The sequence below is a fragment of the Protopterus annectens genome, chromosome 13.part0, assembly GCF_019279795.1.
Source record: "Protopterus annectens isolate FY-2018-M chromosome 13.part0, PAN1.0, whole genome shotgun sequence".
Classification (NCBI taxonomy): Eukaryota; Metazoa; Chordata; order Ceratodontiformes; family Protopteridae; genus Protopterus; species Protopterus annectens.
Window position 1 is genome coordinate 240,913,978 of NC_056747.1, and position 21,580 is coordinate 240,935,557.

The 21,580-nt window shown below is 38.5% G+C and overlaps 1 protein-coding gene across 2 annotated transcripts in view; it reads right to left on the bottom strand.

Moving 5' to 3' along the window:
• Positions 1-21,580, bottom strand: part of PLPPR3 (phospholipid phosphatase related 3) — a 316,736-nt gene that overhangs the window by 68,093 nt on the left and 227,063 nt on the right. For both annotated transcript variants that reach the window (XM_044053791.1, XM_044053792.1), the window contains exon 2: positions 3,027-3,160. In XM_044053791.1, coding sequence (XP_043909726.1) covers positions 3,027-3,119 — 93 coding nt within the window. In that variant the 5' untranslated portion in view covers positions 3,120-3,160. The remainder of the gene's footprint in view (positions 1-3,026; positions 3,161-21,580) is intronic.

Here is a 21,580-nt window from a genome sequence, read left to right on the forward strand (position 1 = left end):
GCAAACACTGGGAGGACATGCAGACTTCACACAGAAGGCACCCCAACCATGAATTGAACCGGAGAATCTCTTGCTGTGATGCAGCAATGCTAACTGCTGCACTACTATGCCACCCTTTGTTTCTGTAAATATTTCCTGCTAGAAAGAACCAAAGACGGAGACATATCCATCTTCTTTAAAGACAAATACACCTCAAGATTGGTCAAACAATATGACTCCCTAGAGCTACTCTAAGTCCAACTAACTGTAGGTAAAACCCCCTTCCGTATCATTGTTAGCTATAGGTCTTCCACCATGAACCATGGAAACCATTCTGGCTACCTGGACCTACTTGAGTTACTCACTATACAGCCAAACACCTTGGTCATGGGTGATTTCAACTATCTTTCCATCAACTGGGAGTCATATATGAGCACAAACACACTTGCCCTAAGGTTCCTGGACTTTGTTAATACAAATGCTCTGGAACAGATACACCCCCACAAGGGGCGCGAATGTCCTAGTACTCACCAACATAGGGGGTTCCTGTACTACCCTCTGTGTGTTGCACTCCCTGGTAAGGTCTGATTATAAATCAGTCTAGTTCAAAGTAATAATCATTCCTGACAACCCCCTCCGAAAGCAAAAAGGATGAAAAATTTCTCCAAAGCAAACTATAACCTTCTAAGCAATGGCATAAATAGTTTCAACCCCCTGCTACCAGTGTCAACAATGACTCCTATACAGATGTGTACACAAATGCTCTGTATTAACACCTATACAAATGTATAGACTCAGCTGTACCTGAACAGATCAAAACAAGGCCCTCACAAAAAAAAACAAAAAAAAAAAAAACAAGCCACCCTAGTGGACATCAAGCATAAATAGGTTATACAACAAGAGCAAGAAACTAATGTCCAAGAACAAGAGGGAATGATGCAGCAGAGGAAGGACACCCTTCACAACTTGAACAAGCAAATTAGATATCTTGCAAATTTCTCTAAAGCCAATTATGAAGCTAAGCTAGCATCCTTAGCTAAGGATAATCACAAGGCATTATTTAGCTATATCAGAAAACTAAAAGGGAAGGCCCAGCTTTGTACTCAACTAGTATTGGATGGCACCATTTATACTGACCCTGAGGACATCTCCAACCTGCTAGCAGACAGATTTGGTGCAAAATTCACCCCCCGTCCCCACCAGACATACCCCCAAAGCATACCTGCCGCCAGTCCTCTACCTTGTATCTCCAAAGAGCAGGTCATAACCACAATCTCCATGGCTAAAAACACAGCCTGTATGGGACCAGATAACATCCCAGGCTGCCTGCTAAATGGTCTAAAACAGGACTGAGTGGAACCACTTGGCACTCTCTTCAACCACAGACTTAAGTACTGGCTTTGTCCCAGCAGAGTCGCATAAAGCAACAGTAATTTCCTGAAACAAAGGGGGTCCATCAACCGACCCTGAGAACTATAGACCCATAAGCCTAACCAGCCTTATCTGCAAGGCCATGGAGAGAATCGTCATGGACTTATCAACAAAGACATAGATGACCTTCAAACTCTTGACCTGACCCAATTTGGCTTCATTTAAGGGTAGATCATGCTTATTAAACCTGGTAGACTTCTTAGAAAATGTCACTAAAGCCCTGGATGAAGGCAAAACAGTACATACAGAGTATCTTGTCTTAGCCAAGGCTTTTGACACAATTCTCCATGTTGGGCATCATTGAGAAACTCACTTAGCTAGGAATTAACCCATATGTCACTACATGGGTAGCCAACTGGTTCACCGACAGAATGCATACAGTCTAAGTTGGGGATTCCACCTCTAATAGCACACCAGTTTCCAGTGGTCTACCACAAGGATCTGTGTTGGGCCCCCTACTGTTTGGAATCTATTTCTCATAAGTCCAGGAGAAAATAGATGGCTTATGGCTTACCAAGTTCACTGATGACTACAAACTGGATGCAATCACTGAGTTTCCCAACAATGCTGATGTACTACAAAAAGGGCTTACACAGACAAACGATTGGTGCCAAAGCCATGGACTTAGACTAAATGGAAAATGCATTATCATCCCTTTTGGCAAAGGGGAAGTCCCTATAAATTACAATATTAATAGTATCCCCCTTAGCACAAATGATTTGTTAAGAGATTTGTGAACACAGGTTGATAGCAACTTAACTTTATCACCATCCAGTGGTAAGAATGGCCTTCTACACTGCACATCTCATACGTAAGGGCATCGCATCCAGAGGTAAGGATGTTATAACTCCCATGTACTCATCCCTCATCAAACCACTAATAGAGTACAACGCTCCCTTCTGTATGTACCTCACCAGACACCAGCAGCAGCTGGAGTGACCTCAGAGGTTTCTCACAAAGAAAATTCAACACATGACTTACATGGACAGACTGAAGACCCTGTCACTGTATTCTGCATCTTATAGGTTGCTGAAAGGCGACTTATGACTGGCTTACAGAGCAGTTTCGGACCCTGCCCTAATGGAAATGCTGCACATCCACAAATCAAATGGGATAAGATTCACTCACTCTAGGGATATTAACCTAGCCTGCAACATTAACAGGATATACCAGAGAGACAGATATGTCTCCCAGAAGTTGCCATTCCTCTGGAACAAACTCTCAGTTCATGTAAAACAGAGCTCCTCAATTACTTTATTTAAGCATAACTTAGACAACAGGATGAGAGACCATATATTTACCCTAGGGGTGTCACCTATGTCCCTCTTGGATAAGGGCAGTCAGTGCTGATCATAGATTCGCTCTGCAAATATAGACCATATCACTTGGTCAATAAGGGAACAAGGGTGTAACATGGCTAGGCTTGTAAAGACCCTAGGGCCAGTAGCCTAGTAAACTCCTATGAACCTATGGATTAATGCTGCAGTATGTTTTGAATTCTAGTAGAAATGCTTGGCCATCAAGGAAATGCTGTCTTTGTTTTTACTACTACCAGTTTTAAATACTTTTCAGAATCTCTCTCTCTTTTTTTTATTTCACTACAAGTTTCAACTCACCTCCACAAAGTAGAAACAGGGCAATAGGGTCATGCTGTCCTTCGCCTTTTTTTTCGTTTTTTCCTTTGGAGAAATCATTGTGATGTCACACATTTGTTGTTCTGGGGATAGTTGGCTTCAACCTTTAGGAGGAGCTGAAAAAGAAAATCATTTTCTTGTCATGCTTTCACTTCTTACATTAGGAAGAGCATTTTAATGGGGGCTTATGTGAAATAATTTCTATGCTGGTGTAGTAACAACATCAGAGTGCATGTGACCGTCTGTTATATGTTTTTGTAAGAACTCCTCACAATGTATTTGTCAGGGACTGGGTGCAGTATTTGAAACATGACACAGAAAGTATTATTGTTATCCTATTCTTTACAAAATGGTAGATCAAACCCAACAGAAAATGTAGCTATGAAACAGGAAAGTAACATCTTTCTGTTAAAAAATGTTGCATTTTTTAAATATTTTGAATTTCTTGCCATTCATTATACTTTATAATTTCCTGTGTTTCGTAATTGTAGATAATATGGAAATTGATCTGCAAACACAGAATTATTTAAAAAAAAGACTTGTTTGACTGAGAATAATTCAGTCTAAGCAGCTGCATCCTTATTGTGGTGTAGCCTACTACAACTAATGCATATAATGCTTTTAGTATTCATTTCCAATGTTATTGTATTATAGTCCACACTCACTGCCACATATGCTATGGCCAACCTTCATACCCTTCTTGATTGTGGTACAGTCCATTCCCAATACTGCATATGATTTGTACAGAATTCAACCCTATCCTTACTGTGGAACAGTCCCCTACTACTGCTACATATATTGTTTTCAGTGTCCAGTCCCATCATTATTGTTATGGTCCACTCTCAATGCCACATATGCTATGAACAATATTCATAGCCTTCTTTATTGTGGCTCAGTCCATTCCCACTTGTGCATATGAGTTGTACAGCATTCAGCCCCATTCTTATTATGGCACAGTTCACAGCCACTTCTACACATGCCCATGGTGGTACTCACCTGACTGGCACTGCTCCACCTAGTCTTTGCAGAAGAGTCAGTCATCCAGATTATAGCAGAACTCACTGAACACCAATGCCACCAACCTCCTTTATAGTACTAAGCCATATCCATACAGCCCAGTAGCACTACTACACATGGTCTGCATATGCTCAAATACAGCCCAGTAGCACTACTACATATGCTCTCCCTATGTTCAAATACAGTCCAACAGCACTGCTACATATGCTGTGCTGGAATTGATCTTGTTTAATATGTTTGCATCAGATAGCGCAGCTAATAGATGAGAAAGATCTGCATGTATTTTGACACCACAGGGGTATTGTGATTAGAGGTGAAGAAATCAGCCTCCAGAGAAATCTGTAGTGTCTTACAGGATGGGAGAAGAAGAGGCTGCTGAAAATAATGTGGTGGTGGAATACACAGAAAGCATGTGTGTTTGTGGGTGTGTGTTTACACACACACACACACACACACACACACACACACACACACACACACACACACGCACGCACATGCACACGCACGCACACACACACACACACACACACACACATATATATATATATATATATATATATATATATATATATATATATATATGGTAAAGTGAACCTAAGTAGGTCAGAGGAGGAAAATTATTTGGAGTCTTAATCACCCCTAAATTAATTCATACTGTGTGCTGTAAAAGGACATTCATGAAGTCCAGCATGATGCTGGGGTGCATAACACAGGGGCAGGCATGGATTCTGGAAATGCCAATGTCACCCTTTCTGCAACATTGTAAAGGTACAGTGTAGGGTACTATATACAGCAATGGTGGCTGGATGTCAGAAGAGAAAATTTTATTACAAAACTCAGAAAGCAGACCTATGCAGTATGGTGAAAAAGATAGTCAGCTGCAGTTGCATAGAGGGATAAAGCCCCGATTATTGGCTGCGCAAACCAGGTTTGATTAATGTCTTGGACACTTGCTGGAAATGACAGGGAGTATGGGTATGTACATCCTAGGGGGGATGGGGTGGAGTTGACAGTATGCAGCCGCAAGTCTTCAGAGGAAGGTTGCAGCATATGTAGTCTATGGGCAGATGTGTGCTACATCAAACCACTGTATGATGTGCCTTCACTGAGCAAGGACACAGAACTGTGCACTTGCATAGGCAAAGGTGTTGTGGTCCCTGCAGTAATGTAAGTTCCACATCCCTCGATGTGAAGGACATATAGAAATAGTTGGGATGCTGGGGAAGGCAAAAGCAACCCTCATGGCTACCTAAATGACAACCTTTCTGGATTGCTTTTATCTTTGTGGATCAATTGCTGCCAAAATAACAGCCTCAAATGGATTGATTTTTCTATTGCAGATCTGGGGATAACACCACCTCAAGGGAACAAATGGCCTGAAGGCAGCTTGAGGGAGGTTTGATTATCAGCAGGTGCAGAGGCCAAAATAGACCTAGAAATATATAGTGAAAGAGATAGTGAGGCTAAAGTTTGGGAATAGACTAAGGCAGACATGTATACTTGTATACTAAGATAAATTGGGAGAGGGAGAGAGAGAGAGAAAGAGAATTCTCATGAAAGGAGCTATAAACTAGATGACCAGCACTGCCTGGAGCAAGTGGGAGGAAATGGAGATAGAGAGTAAAGATAATGAAGGAAGAAGGGGAAATGAGAAGCAACTGACAAGAGAATGGTTTATGACAGATATGTGGAAGTACTGCTTCACAGAGAGGGAGGTAGTGCCCTCGACTGCATTACTTGAACCAGTGATGCAGTTTAGGTCAAGAATGAGGTTCAAAAATGCATGGAACTGGTCAAAGAAAGGATGGAGTCAAGTAGAAAGGGGGGGGGGACTACTTAGAGGTTAGCCGAAACACTTTGCCACAATCCCCTAACCACTTGTCTTTTTCTTTTGACATGTTCCTACCTAGAAAATCAGATATAATCACACAGCATAATCTATGTACCTTCCAATGATAGTACAAGAATCCACAAAGGCCCCCTTCCAATAAAACACTATCTATCCCCTTACTTTCCCATAGTGTTTGTTTAGCACGTTTCTGTAACACCAAGACATTTACAATTGGTCCAGTCTTTTGGATAGGGTTTTAAGCTTTGAATTGAATTTACTAGGGGCACAGATCAATAATAAACAACTCCAGTCTTAGCCTGGGGATTATGAATTCAGAAATATATGTAGGTATTTATTTGGAAAGTAAGTATGTGCTTTGAGCTAACTCAGATAATTTTCATTGACATCATAAGGTGATATTTAGGGTAAAAGGTAGAAAGTGACCATGGTACACAGGGACTTTATTTATTTACATATGTATGTATATGTGCATGTATATACTACTCTATATTATTTCATCGAATGACTATTCAGCGAATAGCTATGAACACTTATTTAGTGAAGCCACTCTTCATTGAACAGCAAATTTTAACTAGAGGAAAACAGCGGTTGCCTACTGTTTGTAATTTGCCCTTTTCTCCACTGTAGTATGATCTTGGAGTTGGTATATTTAGTTGGGGGTTGTGTGGGAGGCGTAGTCCCCCTTGGCAGGTTTTAAATTTTATTTTTTTGCTGTCACTCGGTTGCCCAACTGCTTGTTTGCCCTGCTTAAAATTTGACATTCATTGAAGAGCAACTTCACTAAATAGGTGTTTGATGAATGGCTATTCACTGAATACCCATTTGACGAAATAACATAGACCTACATATATATATATATATATATATATATATATATATATATATATATATATATGTGTATTTCTTTCTTTCTGATGCTTTTATTAACTTGGGTAATGGATTGATTATAATGGACCCTTTCAGCCACATTCTTAGGTATATACTGAGCACAGAGGAACAAGAAGATAGTAAATAAGGAATACTTATTTATCTATGCTTTGCTGACTGGGTTAATCCCACTAGGCTAGTGGGCTCTTTTTTGGGGGGGACCTGAGGTGGTATTTATACTACTGGAAATTTGGCCAAAGCATTGGGAAACTACTCCTAATCCTTCCTGTTACAGGCCTGATTGTAGTCACAGTGCACACTGGAAGGAGATGGAAATATAAATGGAGATGGAGTTGGAGACAAATGTTAAGAGAGATGGAGTTCTAATAACTGTTTTGGAAGATGGTGGCTTGTCAGAAGACAAATTGCTGACACTGTTGCATGAAAATGAACCTAGTGCCATTGCTGTTGCTTCTTGGGGAGATATAATAGATTGCTGTAATCTGGAAGGTGAACAGGATATTACGCAATCAGGGTCAGAGGTTAAAAAGCATAGAGCATGCTCAGACTCTGTTCCTCTGCATGGAACAAGTGCTGCTTGTGATGAACTGAAAGAAGAGCCTATAACCTATGCAAATGCTGTTAAGAAAACTACTTCAGCTACTACAAAGTTTCCTTATCTGGCTAGATGTACCTGTTGTACAACTGTCATCTATTTCAGGCTAGCAAAATGACTGGTATGTGGTTTGGGACACTGTTATATATCCTTTAGGCTTGTCTGGTAAAGATATAACAGCCTTAATCCATGTAGGGAAATAACCTTTCTGTGGGTAACTTTTGAAACCTTTGCACTTGCTGAAACTTTTGTTCTGAAATGTGACTTAAAGAAACTGTCTCCCATGGGGTAATCTTACATTTGTTGACATGAATATTCAACCAAAATGTTGTGCTGTGGTGCAGAATTGTACAGCTGGCATCCAACCTGAACAAGTTAAGACATTATTTTCTTCTCTTTGTCATTCTGTCTTTGAAGTTAAAAATATGCATGATGATAGCAACATTTGGACTTGTACATGAGAGTTATGTCACACTGAAAATCTCACAGGCAAAATTTGTTTGTATTCCTTGTGTTGTTCATATGTACAGTTTAAAAGCTTATGTGAATTATGCAGGGCAACCTAAAATGTGCTTTCCTTTTTTTTTGTGGTTCTTATGATAAATTAATTTAATTTAATTTAAAATTGTATTAAAAGGAAATGCCCTCAATATGAGGGAGTAGGCCACACTTTTCAGACTTGTGTTAAGTTTTGTAGGAAATGTAAGGGAATGGACCATTTTTAGTCTGATTGTCCTCAGTTTCAAGAGACTGATAAATCAAGCCTACCCACACCTGCTTCTATACTACCTGAGACTCCTATAGCTGAGAATAAAGTTGCAAATACTACTGATAGCTACGAAAATTATATTTGGCAATAAACTCATGGTGTTACAGGTAGTGGTGATGTAAATGTTAAAGTGATACTGGTAATAGTGAATGTATTGACAAACATGCCAGTGATGGCAATATCAGCAATGTTAATACTCTTGGGGAACAGGTTAGGAAACACAAGTTAAAACATTGGAAGAAGCAAACTGCAAAAGATGGAAAGGAATAATATACAAGCATGTTGTCTTAATGTTTACAGACTTATGGACAAATGCAGGTGTCTTGTAGTCTTAGAAAACTATAATTGGTTTACTTGATGTCAGGTTATTAACTGAAACAAAGAGGGTCAGTTGTTTGAGTAGATAATGTTTACTGGTCTTTTGGGAAAGATCTATGTTGTGGCATTGCAATACTATGCACAAAAAACACTTGAAATTATTGGGTGTCATAGTCCCCTTTCCAGGCTGTTTAGTTGTCTGTGATTTTTGCTGCTCTCTTAGTGTATTTTGTCTAATTTCAATAAAAGGTCCTCCTGTTGCAAAACAATGTGAACATTTATTTAGGACCTTGCAAGCACATGTACTAGTTTCTTTACTTATTATTATTGTTGCTGATCTAAACTGTCACTTACAAAAAAAGTACAAGAAAGGTTAATGATGATGTTAAATGTTTTTGGGAGGTTTTGCAGAGAGAAAAAAAAAACTTAAATTAGGGTCTAGTTTAGGGCATACTTATGTGACGGGATCTTTAGCTACAGAGACTGATTACTTTCTTATACTGATACTCGATCCTTATATGGGTATAAAGTTATTAATTTTGGTCTTTCAGACCATAAGCATTATTCTTCATCCTTGGAGAATTTAATAAGCAAGCACTATTAGGTAAGGGGATTAAAAAACTGACTGGGAAAATTCTACATACATCTCATTGGAAACAAGCGAGTGTAAAACTTTGGCAACATTTGACTTTGGCAGATGTAAGCCCTTCTCTAACTGACTGGTGGCTTCTTTATAAGCAAAACTAGAAAACTTTATATTGTGTGTTGGAGAAAGATATGTGGACTTTTTTAAAACATTATCTGGTAATTTCTTCTTGGATTATGAATCTGTTTTAAGATGTAAAAATGTGCATGCTATACAGGTTTTAGAAAAAAGTTGCAAGGCATTACTAAAGAAAAAAATAATTCTTTATTATATAAACAAAAATATGTTAAAGAGATGAAGGCAGAAGTTTCCCCTTTTCCAGAGAAAATTACAAAATATGAGACCACTTACACGGCAACCTTACAAGGCGCTGACGGTACATTTTTTGTTATTCAAGACACTGTTATGGAATATGTTGAAAATTATTTAGCACATATGTATACTAAAAAAATAACCTGCACAAGTGCTCACTACTAAGAAACGCTGGTAATGAGTTTCTGGAATGGCCTATATACTTCGATGAATTAAACAGGGTCTTAAAAACTGTTTCTAAGAATACATCTGGTATAGATGGTATACCCTTTTTCCTTTTATACTGACATGCCATTAATTCAGAAAATAACATTTTTATCTGTTTTAAATGATTGGCTTGCTAATGGTATTAAACACACTGCTATATGTGATGGTGTTTTAAAATTCATATATAAGAAGGAGATAGATTTAATTTAGCCAACTGGAGACCCATGCCTCTCAATAATACTGATTACAAAATATTTTGTAAGAATGTGCAGCAAAGATTATCTAAAGTTACTATTAAATTATTCTGTAATGAGATGTTTGGGATACCGGGAAAAATATAAGACTAATTGATCCTATTACGTAAAATTATTGATGACATTCAGAATGGAAATTGATTGCTTTTGGCCTGTGATATTTCCAAAGTTTATGATACTGTTACCCATAGCAGTTTATGGGATATCCTGAAAAATTATAATATTAGTAATAAAATCACATTAGTTTTGAAGGATATTTACAAAAATTCATGGACTAGCCCTTTCATTAATAGACATTTAGGGAAAGCAATTAATATTCAAGGAGGTGTAAAACAAGTTTGCCTGCTGAGTGGTTTGCTGTTTAGTTTGGTTATGAATGCTCTACTGTGTGAATGTGTATTGCTTCATTTTTGCTAATTCTGTTTTGATTCCAACATACTTGTTTTAGCAGATGACTTGAATATAGTGGCATATAACATTGCTGATATGCAATAGGACTTGTTGGTTTTACAACAGAAGCGACATACTGTTGGCTTACAATGTGATGTTCAAGAATGGAAGGATTTTAGAACTGCTTCCCATTTTCAAAATAAAACTATAAAAATATTAGGTGTTGCCTTTGGTAATTCTATAGTACATTATTATGAATAAGGGTGTTGCAAGCAAATTCTGTTTTGTAATCACAAGCTCTTAGTGCTAGCCCTCCTTGGACACCTCTCACTTAAAAATGGACTCATCTCTAAAAATTCTGCCCCCAAGCACTTAATAAATGCATTAAAATTTTCAGTTGTCCCCTCTAAAACTATTATAAATATTGTTTTTAGATTAGCAATATTGCACATGCTGTTAAAGGCATTATCTTAGACAGTTGTAGACATAATATGACCTGAAAAAAAGCCATGTTGATATGATGTTTAGAAAAAAAATGTACTCAGTAGAGTACAAAGAGTGTGCCTAGCTGCACCCTTGATTATGAACAATGGGATAAACTTTAAAATAAGGCTAAGACTCTGTTGACTGTGTGGAAATAAATTTTATTTAGTTTTCCAAAAGATAGTTTATATGCTGAATATTCTGGCAAAGCTGGGTTGTATAGGAAGTGTTTATCCTTTTCCCAAAGATAGAAAAAATACAGTAGGCTTCAAAGTCTTAAAAGGGAGATTATATACTGTACCATGTAGGATGGTGGACAAGGTTTGTTTAATCTAGTTTTATTTTTGGCATCTCTGCATCTACACTGGATTTTTCTAAAAAATCCAGAGTAGAAACTCAGATTTATTAGGGCAAGTTTTATGGTATAAATTCAAAGACGTCTGGGATCATAAAGTTGAAGGAAAGTGGAAACTTGTTTCTCACTACCTTGGTAATGAATATATACAGAAATATATTTATGGAAGTTGTCCTTAACTCAGTTTATAGAAAATAGGTTGTGGTATACATTTTTAATAGACCAGTACTATTACATTAGACTTGGGAGTGAATTGTATCTGCTAAGCAACAGAGCTTTTCTAGTGCATATGAATTAAAGGATTTTTATGAAGATTAATGCTAGGTAGACTACCTGTTAAAGGTTTAATGAAATAGAAAATTAAGGAGGATAGCCTTTGCAATATATGTTTCTGTGAGGAATCTATGGAACATGCTTAATTATGCTGTCCAAGAGTTTAGATTTTATGGACTCAAGTAATAGTTGATTGTAAGCTTGATGGAATATCCTCTGTTACGCTATATCATCTCATAATGTACATTTTTATAACAGCTTGAATGTTCATATGACAGTTGTTTATGATAAAATAGCCAGTGCAGCTTGGTTATTGTGGTTAGTTCACTGTGATAAATTATTATACAACAAATTGTGTGACTGTTCTTTCATAATGGGGAGTCTGAAAAATGGTAGTGGGGGATTGTAACTTGACTGTTTATTTTCTTTTGTTTTTATTATTTGTGTAATTTCCTCTGTCCTACATACAACTGTTGAATTTCTGTATTTTCCCAAGCATGTTTGTTGTGAGCAAATACATGCAGTAAAGTACTTGTACTCTTTTTGAAAGGTACCATGGGGTCTTTTACATCCACTTGAGTTACCACGAACTCAAGCATACAGGGCCTCAGTTTAACATCTCATCTGAAGGATGGCACTCAGTACTGTAGCACCCCCCCTTATGTTGCATTGCAATAAAGCTATCAATCTACCTGGTATGGGAATAGATTCCACAGCCTTCTGTACCAAGGGCAAGTGTGCCACCTGTTGCGCCACCAACATTGCTTTAGGCATACAATGAGGACAAACAATGAGGCATAATAAAAATTAGCAAAAATAATAAGATGCATAAGAAGGCATAAAAATGATGGATTAGTTATCTACTACATATACAAAGAAGGCTATGATTCTACTCTGAACAAGTATTATATGATTTTTATCAACCATTTGCATCACCACTATGTCAGACTAATGACACTTGGTTTAATATTTCATTAAAACTAAAACAAGTATTTCAAGTGTGTATAACTTGATCCTCATTCTGCATTATGCTGCCAGTACCGCTTTATGCGCTTGCATATCGGGTGTGGGAAGAAACTCGCAGCCTTTTGAAACTCACAGCCTTTTGATCTTTCAGCATCAGCTCTAAATTGTAACTAGAAGAGCCATGTATGTTGCAGATAAAGGTTATAATCTTAGGATAATTTTTTTTAGATTTACCAGTTTTAGTTCATTTTTTCCAAATAAATCTTGCCTGTTAACATTGATTAGCCACATGGCATAATGCATGGGCGTAACACCCTCACCCCTTACACATCTCTTTTTAGACAAAGATTGAAAGCCATGCTGGATAAGTAATTATTTCCCTTTATTTATACAGCTCTTACCCACACATGCCATATGGTGCAGTTGGGGAAGGCAGAAAGATTCCTCCCAAAGAGAACTGAAGGATTCTAAGGCTTGCCTTATAGCAGAAGACTACACCAGCTCTCTATCTCTTCTCTGTATCTTGTCACCTTCTTACAGGAAACCTTTGTCTGACATATTGAGCATTACAGGACTCCTTACTATTTGATGCTTTTTTCTCCCTTTTCTTGTCCTTAGAATATGCCTCTGGTAACCTGAACACTAAGGAACAGGGCATCATAATCATCAAAGGCTAACATTCCTTGAGCTTCTTCACTAATCATATGAACCAATGGACCTATAAATGTTTCAAGATTACCCTGTTTTAAGGAATGCATCCCTTCCAGACCAGGGCAGGAGAGCTGAGCTGCAAGAAGTCTAGGCTAATGACTCAACAGCTAATATAGTATCACGGAGGAGAAGAAGAGGGCAAAAGGCATGTGGAAAGGTCCCAGACATGAGACAAAGGACAGATGGAAAGGTTCCAGACATGAGACAAAGAACATGTGGAAAGGTTCCAGACCTGGGACAGAGGACATGTGGAAAGGTTCCAGGCATGAGACAAAGGGCATGTGGAAAGGTTCTAGACATGAGACAAAGGACACATGAAAAGGTTCCAGACATGAGACAAAGAACATGTGGAAAGGTTCCAGACCTGGGACAGAGGACATGTGGAAAGGTTCCAGACATGAGACAAAGGACACATGGAAAGGTTCCAGACATGAGACAAAGGACACATGGAAAGGTTCCAGACATGAGACAAAGAACATGTGGAAAGGTTCCAGACCTGGGACAGAGGACATGTGGAAAAGTACCAGACATGGGACAAAGGACATGTGGAAAGGTTCCAGGCATGAGACAAAGGACATATGGAAAGGTTTAAGACATGGAACAAAGGGCACGTGGAAAGGTTCTAGACATGAGACAAAGGACACATGAAAAGGTTCCAGACATGAGACAATGAACATGTGGAAAGGTTCCACACATGGGACAGAAGACATGTGGAAAGGTTCCATACATGACAGCAAAAGGATATGTGGAAAGGTTCCAGATATTAGACAAAGGACACATGGAAAGGTTCCCAGACATAAGACAAAGAGTATTCAGATTGTTGTTGTACAGATCTTCTCAAATAGCTGGAGTCTGGACTGTTATATATAGTCAGTCAACCAGTCATGGTGCAGGCACCCTGCTCTTATCCTGGTTTGTCTAATGTATTAGTGAGTCCTCTCTTTGTAATAATGTTTTCAGTTTTAGAGCCATATCTGTGTAAGGGTAATGAAGAGAACTGGTTCAAGGAAATGCAACAAACTGGTGTAAGTCAAAATTCATACAAGACAGGCCTACAATACATTTACCTTGAGTAAGAGGAGGGAAAGAGTGGGTGCAAAAGCAGGCTTTCTTCAAGATGGGTGATGTGTGAAGCACTAGCTTTGCAAGGAGATGTGTTTAATCTCTCTTCTGTCCTAACCTGAGCTTCTATTAATGTGAATCTTTCTGCGCTTTCTGATAATCAGTGCCTTCCATGAGCACTGCACTGCCTATATAGACTCCATAGGCTGTAAATTGAGATCATGTGATTTTTTTATGTGTCTTTTCTCAAGTAGTACAAAGCTAAACTTTGTTTTGAAATGTTTAGCCTTTATGGAAATTTGCTGGTCATTGTGTTTAGATCATTACAAGTGACACTGTTAACCTCACAAGCTATTGGGGTTTTCTTATTTAAACACTTGTAAACAACTTACTGGTATTTTAATTCAAATTTTTTGCCATATAAACTGAAAAGCAGACCGTCTACCACAGTGCTATTCCCACTCAAAAATGTAGTTGTTTTCATTTCTGGATTTTGAAATGCCTCCTTTCTCCTCAAGGTGTCCAGCCCAAATCATGCATTATGAGTTGGTTCACTGTTTGGGTTTTTTGCAACATCTGTTAACTATCTTACAAATGGATACAGTGTTAGATGCTATTTAGAAGCATTTAGCTGGACCATTTACTGATAAGTAACTTAAAGTTACTTTGAGAGTAAAGTTGCAAATGTAATTTCTCTATAGTTACTATCAATGCAACGGTTTAACTTCATAAACTGATCCTTGCACATTATTTGTTATATTTTATTTCAAGTAATATCCATTTAACTGCTTTTCTAGATATGGTTTTCACCCTGATATGCTGAAGACACTCTGGAGTTAGCATTTATGCTGGTATGTGGCTTGTATAGGAGTGCGTCAGCTATACTGCAATAGGTATGTGATAAACGTGATCAGGCTAACGCAGATCGGTCGTAAACATAATATGTTCATCTTATCTGTGTTCCTGATATGCTTAGTGTACAAGGCAGAGAACCAGTCCTGGATAGGACTGCATTCATTTGCAGGATGTACACAATCACCCATTCACACACACACCACATACATAGCTATGGGTAATTTAGGCTATCAGCAGTAAATAGCATGACTTTGGAAGGAAACTGCAGCACTTAGGAAAAAAAAACATAGGTGGTATGTATAAACACAGTGTGTTGGTGAGCACCGAGCTCTGCTCACTTTGGTTTACATTGTGCTGCTGCTTAGCCATTAATATGACTCAGGGGCATGCATAATTAGCATTCCTCTGAATTCCATTCAAGCTTTCCCATGAACCTCTATGAACTGCTCACTACTCATTTTTAATGAGCTGTGGTTAGGTGCTTATTGTTTAGGCTGTAGCCATATAGAACTGTGCATTTAGTATCTGCTCAATTAGGGAAGCAGTGTTTCCTTCTTCTTCTTCTTTCGGCTTTTCCCAGTTAGGGGTCACCAGAGTGGATCACCTGTCCACTCATGATTGGCAGTGGAGTTTTACGATGTTGAGTTGCCAGCCTGGAGCCCAACATTCCACAGAAGGCACACACATGCACACACTCACACCTAGGGCCAATTTAGAGTGTCCAAACAACCTACAACATGTCTTTGGGATGTGGGAGGAAACCGGAACACCCTGAGGAAACTCACGCGACCACAGAGAGGACATGCAGACTCTGCACAGAAAGCATTCCAGCCGAGAATTGAACCGGAGAACCTCTTGCTGTGAGGCGGCAACGCTAACCGCTGCACCACCGTGGCCGCCCTGGGGAAGCAGTGTTTCCTGATAAAATAATTTGGTACAACACGGCTAATAGCTATATGTGAAAGCATTTCTGAAGTGATTTACTATGCAGCTTCTATTTTGTGATGAAATCTGATGCCTGGCAGGCCTCACACATGAGGTTTCTGCTCTCTTGTGCATCATTGAGCAAGGTTTTAGCAGACAAATAGGAAGCTGTTAAGAATCACTTTATCTTTGCTTACTGCACAAAGATGCCTTGCATAAAATGCAAACTATTATGAATATCCCCTTCGTATACACAGGGAGGGTTCAAAAAGACTCCACAAAAAGGCACCCCATCTTGGCATTGAACCACAGAACTAAGAGGTGTGAAAGAGCAACAGCAGTCACTGCATCAATGTGCCACCTTCAAAATAAAAGCTGATAATACAGTAGAACTGTGCCTTTATATTTTTCAATTAAAAAATAAATTGTAGATGTAGGCTCTACTTCTCCTTTTCTGAAGGACAGTTATTATAAGTTATATAATTTATTTCTTAAACTGAACTTTAGATATTAATAAACAGACAATTTATACAGTTAAATGTGTTAGAAAGTTATTTTAAAATAGGTGTTCCATTTTGTAGATAGCAGAACTGCAAGCAGTACTGTATGATTCAGACACCTCAGAATTTGTTACAATTTCCATTGAATGTGGGTGGACTAGTTTATGTGCTAAGTCTTACTTGACAGATATGTCCTTAGTCTTGTTTCACTATGTTATGTTATCTTGGATATAATATATTGTCATTTTTTTTACCAAATGCCACAATAGATGGTGGTGATATACTCTCTCTACACACACACACACACACACACACACACACACACACACACACACACACACACACACACACACACACACACACACACACACACACACACATTGTCTATCTATCTATCTATCTATCTATCTATCTATCTATCTATCTATCTGTTTTCTTTTGAATTTGTTTCTCAGTTTCAGCCCAGAGACAATAAGTGAGAGTGAGTGTGCACGTGTGCACGGACCTTTCTTGTGCACGGAAAATGATTTCTATTAATAATGTATTATTCATGCTAATAAACATACCAAAGTAGTTATCCGTGGATACTTGAAATTGAATTTTTATTCTGTATCATTCAGTACCTCACACATAATGACCATCATCTCTCATCCACTTGATGGCTCATTGTTCTCCTCCTGAGTGAGAGATGACTATACAAGGCTGTCATCCAGGTGGTCATCAGGGGAATATGCATAGCATAGCACCCCCTATTCCCCCATCCTTATGACAGCCACAGTGTATGGCTGCCCTACAATACTAAGCCTTAGACATGTGCATTTGTTTACATGCCTTGAAATTCACCAACTACTCTTTGAGTGTGTGTTTGCATTGAAATGCCTGTATGCATATGTGCGTGCATGCGTGTGTTTTTCTCTTCCTCCTTCCTATGTCAGCTGTGATGCCTTGCTTCCTCTGGCTGTCAGTGGGCTTTGTCTCCTTATGATGGATGAGATGACATTGGTCACTCACTACCACCTTCCCTGGTTGGCTCCTGCAGCACCTATGTTTTTAGTAGAGTGTACTTTGTCTGAGTTTTACATAAAAATATATTTATTTGTAAGTATTTTTGTTCTTCTCTCCACTCCTGTGAGAGATGCTTGACATTTTAATGGTTTCCTGTCTCTATTTTGATGTGTATAGTCATCACATTTGCTTTCATTTTCCTTGTGCAGACTTGTAATAGGCCCCCCATATTAACGATAACACTAGACAAACATATCGTTTTCACTAATGTATGCATATCATTATACATGTTTTGTTCAAACACCAGCAGGAAGTTTAAAACTGTTTATATGATTTCAATAACATGTTGTTAAGATCTCCCAGCCACTGAAAATAAAGATGGAGATAATATTGCATGTTTTGTAACAATGGATGAAAAAAGGACATTGTGAAAATTAGTCCAAGTTTTGAAATGACTTATAATTTGATGCTTGATATTTTTGATAATCATAATTATATTTAAATTAAATACCTAGAAAACATTCTATTTCTAACTTTATTATGCACAAGTATGGCTTTTTGAAACAGAAAGAAAAAAAAGATATCTGTCACTAAGCATAATTACTGGATTAAATACTGGTAAATTTTAAATCCTCAGAAATGTGTCCACCCCGATGGAGATTTTCACTACTGATCACTGTTCAGTATAGAAGTGTTAAAGAGCTGGAAGTCAGAAAGTGGCTAACCCTTCTACAAGGGATGGAGCAGAGAAAATCCATGGAAGTACAGGCCTGTTAGTTTAATGACAGTGACAGAAATGGTCATGGATAGAATCATGTGGGGAAAGCTATTAGCATTTCTAGAGGACAGCAATCAACAGGATAGCAAACAAAATGAGTTCACAGCCCGAAGGAATTGTCAGTCAAACCTGATGCATGTTATGACTGGGTTTCAGGTGACGTTAACAGAAGGGTGCCAGTAGATGAAGACTACCTGGACTTTAGCAAGGCTTTTGACCAGGATCCACATGGGAGGCTGAAAGTAAAACTGAGGTGGTGTAGTAGTTTGGATGTGGGACATAGACTGAGCACTTCATAGATGCATGGGTAATGATAGGACACTGAGTGTTGTGGTGAGAAGGACAATGTCAGCAAATAGGAAAGTGACCAGAGGAGTGTTGCAGAGGTGTGGCGAATACTTTTTAATGTGTTTGTGTCAGATGTAGCTGATGGAATGGAGGACAAAGTCAACATCTTTGCTGATGTCAGATTGACCAGTGCACAGGCTGAGGATAGGAGATGGGAATGAGGGCTTTAGAAGGCGTGAGCAAGTGGGCAGAAAGTAGGCATTTGTGGCTCAGTGTAAGTGGGGGAAGGCTGATGGTGACACATCAGGAAAAGGATTTGGGCTGTTGATTACACTTTGACTGGATCACCAGGATTTAAGTCAAAGGGCTGTTGTAGCAGCAGTAAACAGAATGCTGGGGAATTATCATCAGACAGATAGAGTATAGAAGCAAAGAAGTAAAGTTCCCTTACAGGACTTTGGTCAGACAGAACACATAGTGCCTTGAGCACCGAGTGCCATTCTGGGGATCATATAAGGAAAGAGATAACAGACTGCTGGAAGGAATCCAGAGGATAGCTACTACAGATGTCCATGGCATGGAAGGGATGAAATATGACCGCATGCTAGAGAAGTGACAATTCTTCTCATATGAGGCAAGAAGAGACAGAGGTAGAACATGCCTCTCAACTGTCCAGATTTTCATAGAATGTCCAGATTTTTGCAACATATTTTTGGTCTGTTCCTTATAAAATTTGTGGTTTTCTGGCAAATCATTGAGAATTGAACTCACTAAATAATACTAAATAATGACATACATTTGAGTTTCAGACTTCATATCATTCAGAAAACAGATAGTGATTCAAAACCAACAGGTTATTCTAGCAACTTTCTAAGTTCCTAGGAGCAATATGTAAAATCTGTCCCTGTTTTTGGGCCTTTGTCCCCCGCTATTTTTGTCATTGTCCATATTTCTTGCGCTGAGAAGTTGAGTGGTATGCATGACACCAGTGTACAAGAGCATGTCAGGGAAATGCAAGGGGTAATTCTGAACAGGAAAGAGATTTAGGAAAAGAGAAAGTACAGACAACTTGTTGTAGGGACTAACAACTCTCTGGATCTCAGAAAGTACTTTTTCGCAGAGAACCGAAGAGACTGGGGAGGGGGGGGGGGCGTGGTATTGTTGCATAAGGCCATATCAAAGAGATATGACAGGATTATCCTGAGCATGAAGGACTGAGTGGGAAGGAGGGGAAACAGGCAGCAGGTTGTAGGGATTAACTACTCCTGACATATCAGAGTTCATTTTTATGGAGAGAGAGAGAGATAGACGCATGGGACAGATTACCACAATGGATGGTAGACAGGGAATCCGCAGAGGCATTTAAGATGGAATGGTGTGAAGAAAATGGTAAGGGAGAAGCTAGGGATGGAGGAGAGGTAAAATATTGCATGATGTTCCATGCACTTTAAAGGGCAGAATAGCTAGGCTTATTATCTTCTTTTGACATTAAGTAAATATGATGTAATGCTGTCAAGACAATGAGTCCTTTGATATAGCCTTATCTGGAGAAACAGTGCATATGTACAACATTTTTTTAAAGGAAAGATTGTTTTATCTTTCTTGGCAGGTATCACTTAACCAACATAATCAAGCCTAGAGTTCTTGAGGGTTCGATACTCAAAGATGGTATTCTGAAAGTTGTGCTTGAAACTGCAGAATACAAATAGTGACTGTCCTTCACCTCATAACTGTATGTGAAATCAGGGAATGACTAGTGTCAGGCAGTATCACTGAGAGTGGAACTGGACCAAGGTGACTTGTAGAAACAGTACAAAGGATATCATCTTTGTAAGATGAATTATAAAGATAAGGCTACATGCATATAGGTTAGAAAACACTTAGCGAGGAATATTATTTCAAATAGACAGGTTAGGGTAACAATCCATATGGAAACAAGTTAGATCTTGCGTTTGGAGTAAAATGTAGGAAAATGACAGCTACTGTAATGATTTAGCTACCTAGGAGAGCACCACAAATTCAGTGTCATTAATGTTGCTTCTAGAAGCAGCTAGACCTATTAGGCTTTCATCACCAAATGTAATATAAAATACATGTTGCCTTGCCTTTGTTATATGCATATTTTTCGTCTATCACACATTATAAACCATGCCACTCATTTGAATTTTAAAAACATACTATTCTTACTACAAAGGTAATAGTCCACATTGCCCAATAACCATTTAAAGAAGGAGTTCATAATAATTTGTAATGCACTGTGGTCTAAACTTTTGACCAGCTGGCTTACAGTTTGTTTATTCATCTCATTTTGTCATACTTTACAGAGAAAATAGCATGAAGATGTGGTCTGTATTCCTCACTACTTAAAATCTAACAGAAGAATAGTCTGAGTATGAAGTATAACATACCTTGGGCATTCTTAAATAGTGTTTCAGGAAAAGCATTTCTCTTCAGCATGCCGTATAATCACACCCACTTGAAGGGCAGGCTTACCAAGGCTGAGACTGAAGTTAGTTTATTGAGACCAGGCTCTACCCAGGTGAACAAATTAAAAAAAAAAACATATTCACTCTTGTTCTGAAGAATTATTTTCTTTACATTTTGAATGGCAGCTTACACCCTAGTGAGGGAAATGATCTTGCTCCCCATTTTTGATGTTGGTTGATATTACAAAAGGTTAATCCATGCAATAGTCTTCGGATAATGAATCTGAATGCATTAGATTTGTTCATCAGTAAAGTCCACAGTAAGTCATATCTTTAGTCGCAAAGGCCACACCAAAACCAGTGTATGGCAACTTTATCTATGGTACCTTATTTCCTCCTTCCATGTAATAGGGGTATGTTAACCAGAACTCACAGAAGCTTTCTGAATTAATCATTACATTAAGTGCATAACATTTTATTAATATTAGTTTTTTGTTTCTGCTATAGCTGTTTGCCATCAACCCCCCTACTTGACCTTCTGCTATGAAATCCATAACACCTGTTTGGCGTACCCCTAATGGACCATGGTTCCAGAAGTAGGGAAACCTTAAAATGTAAGTAATTAGGGTTCAGTCAGAGTGGAAAGTAGAGTGCCCAAGTCC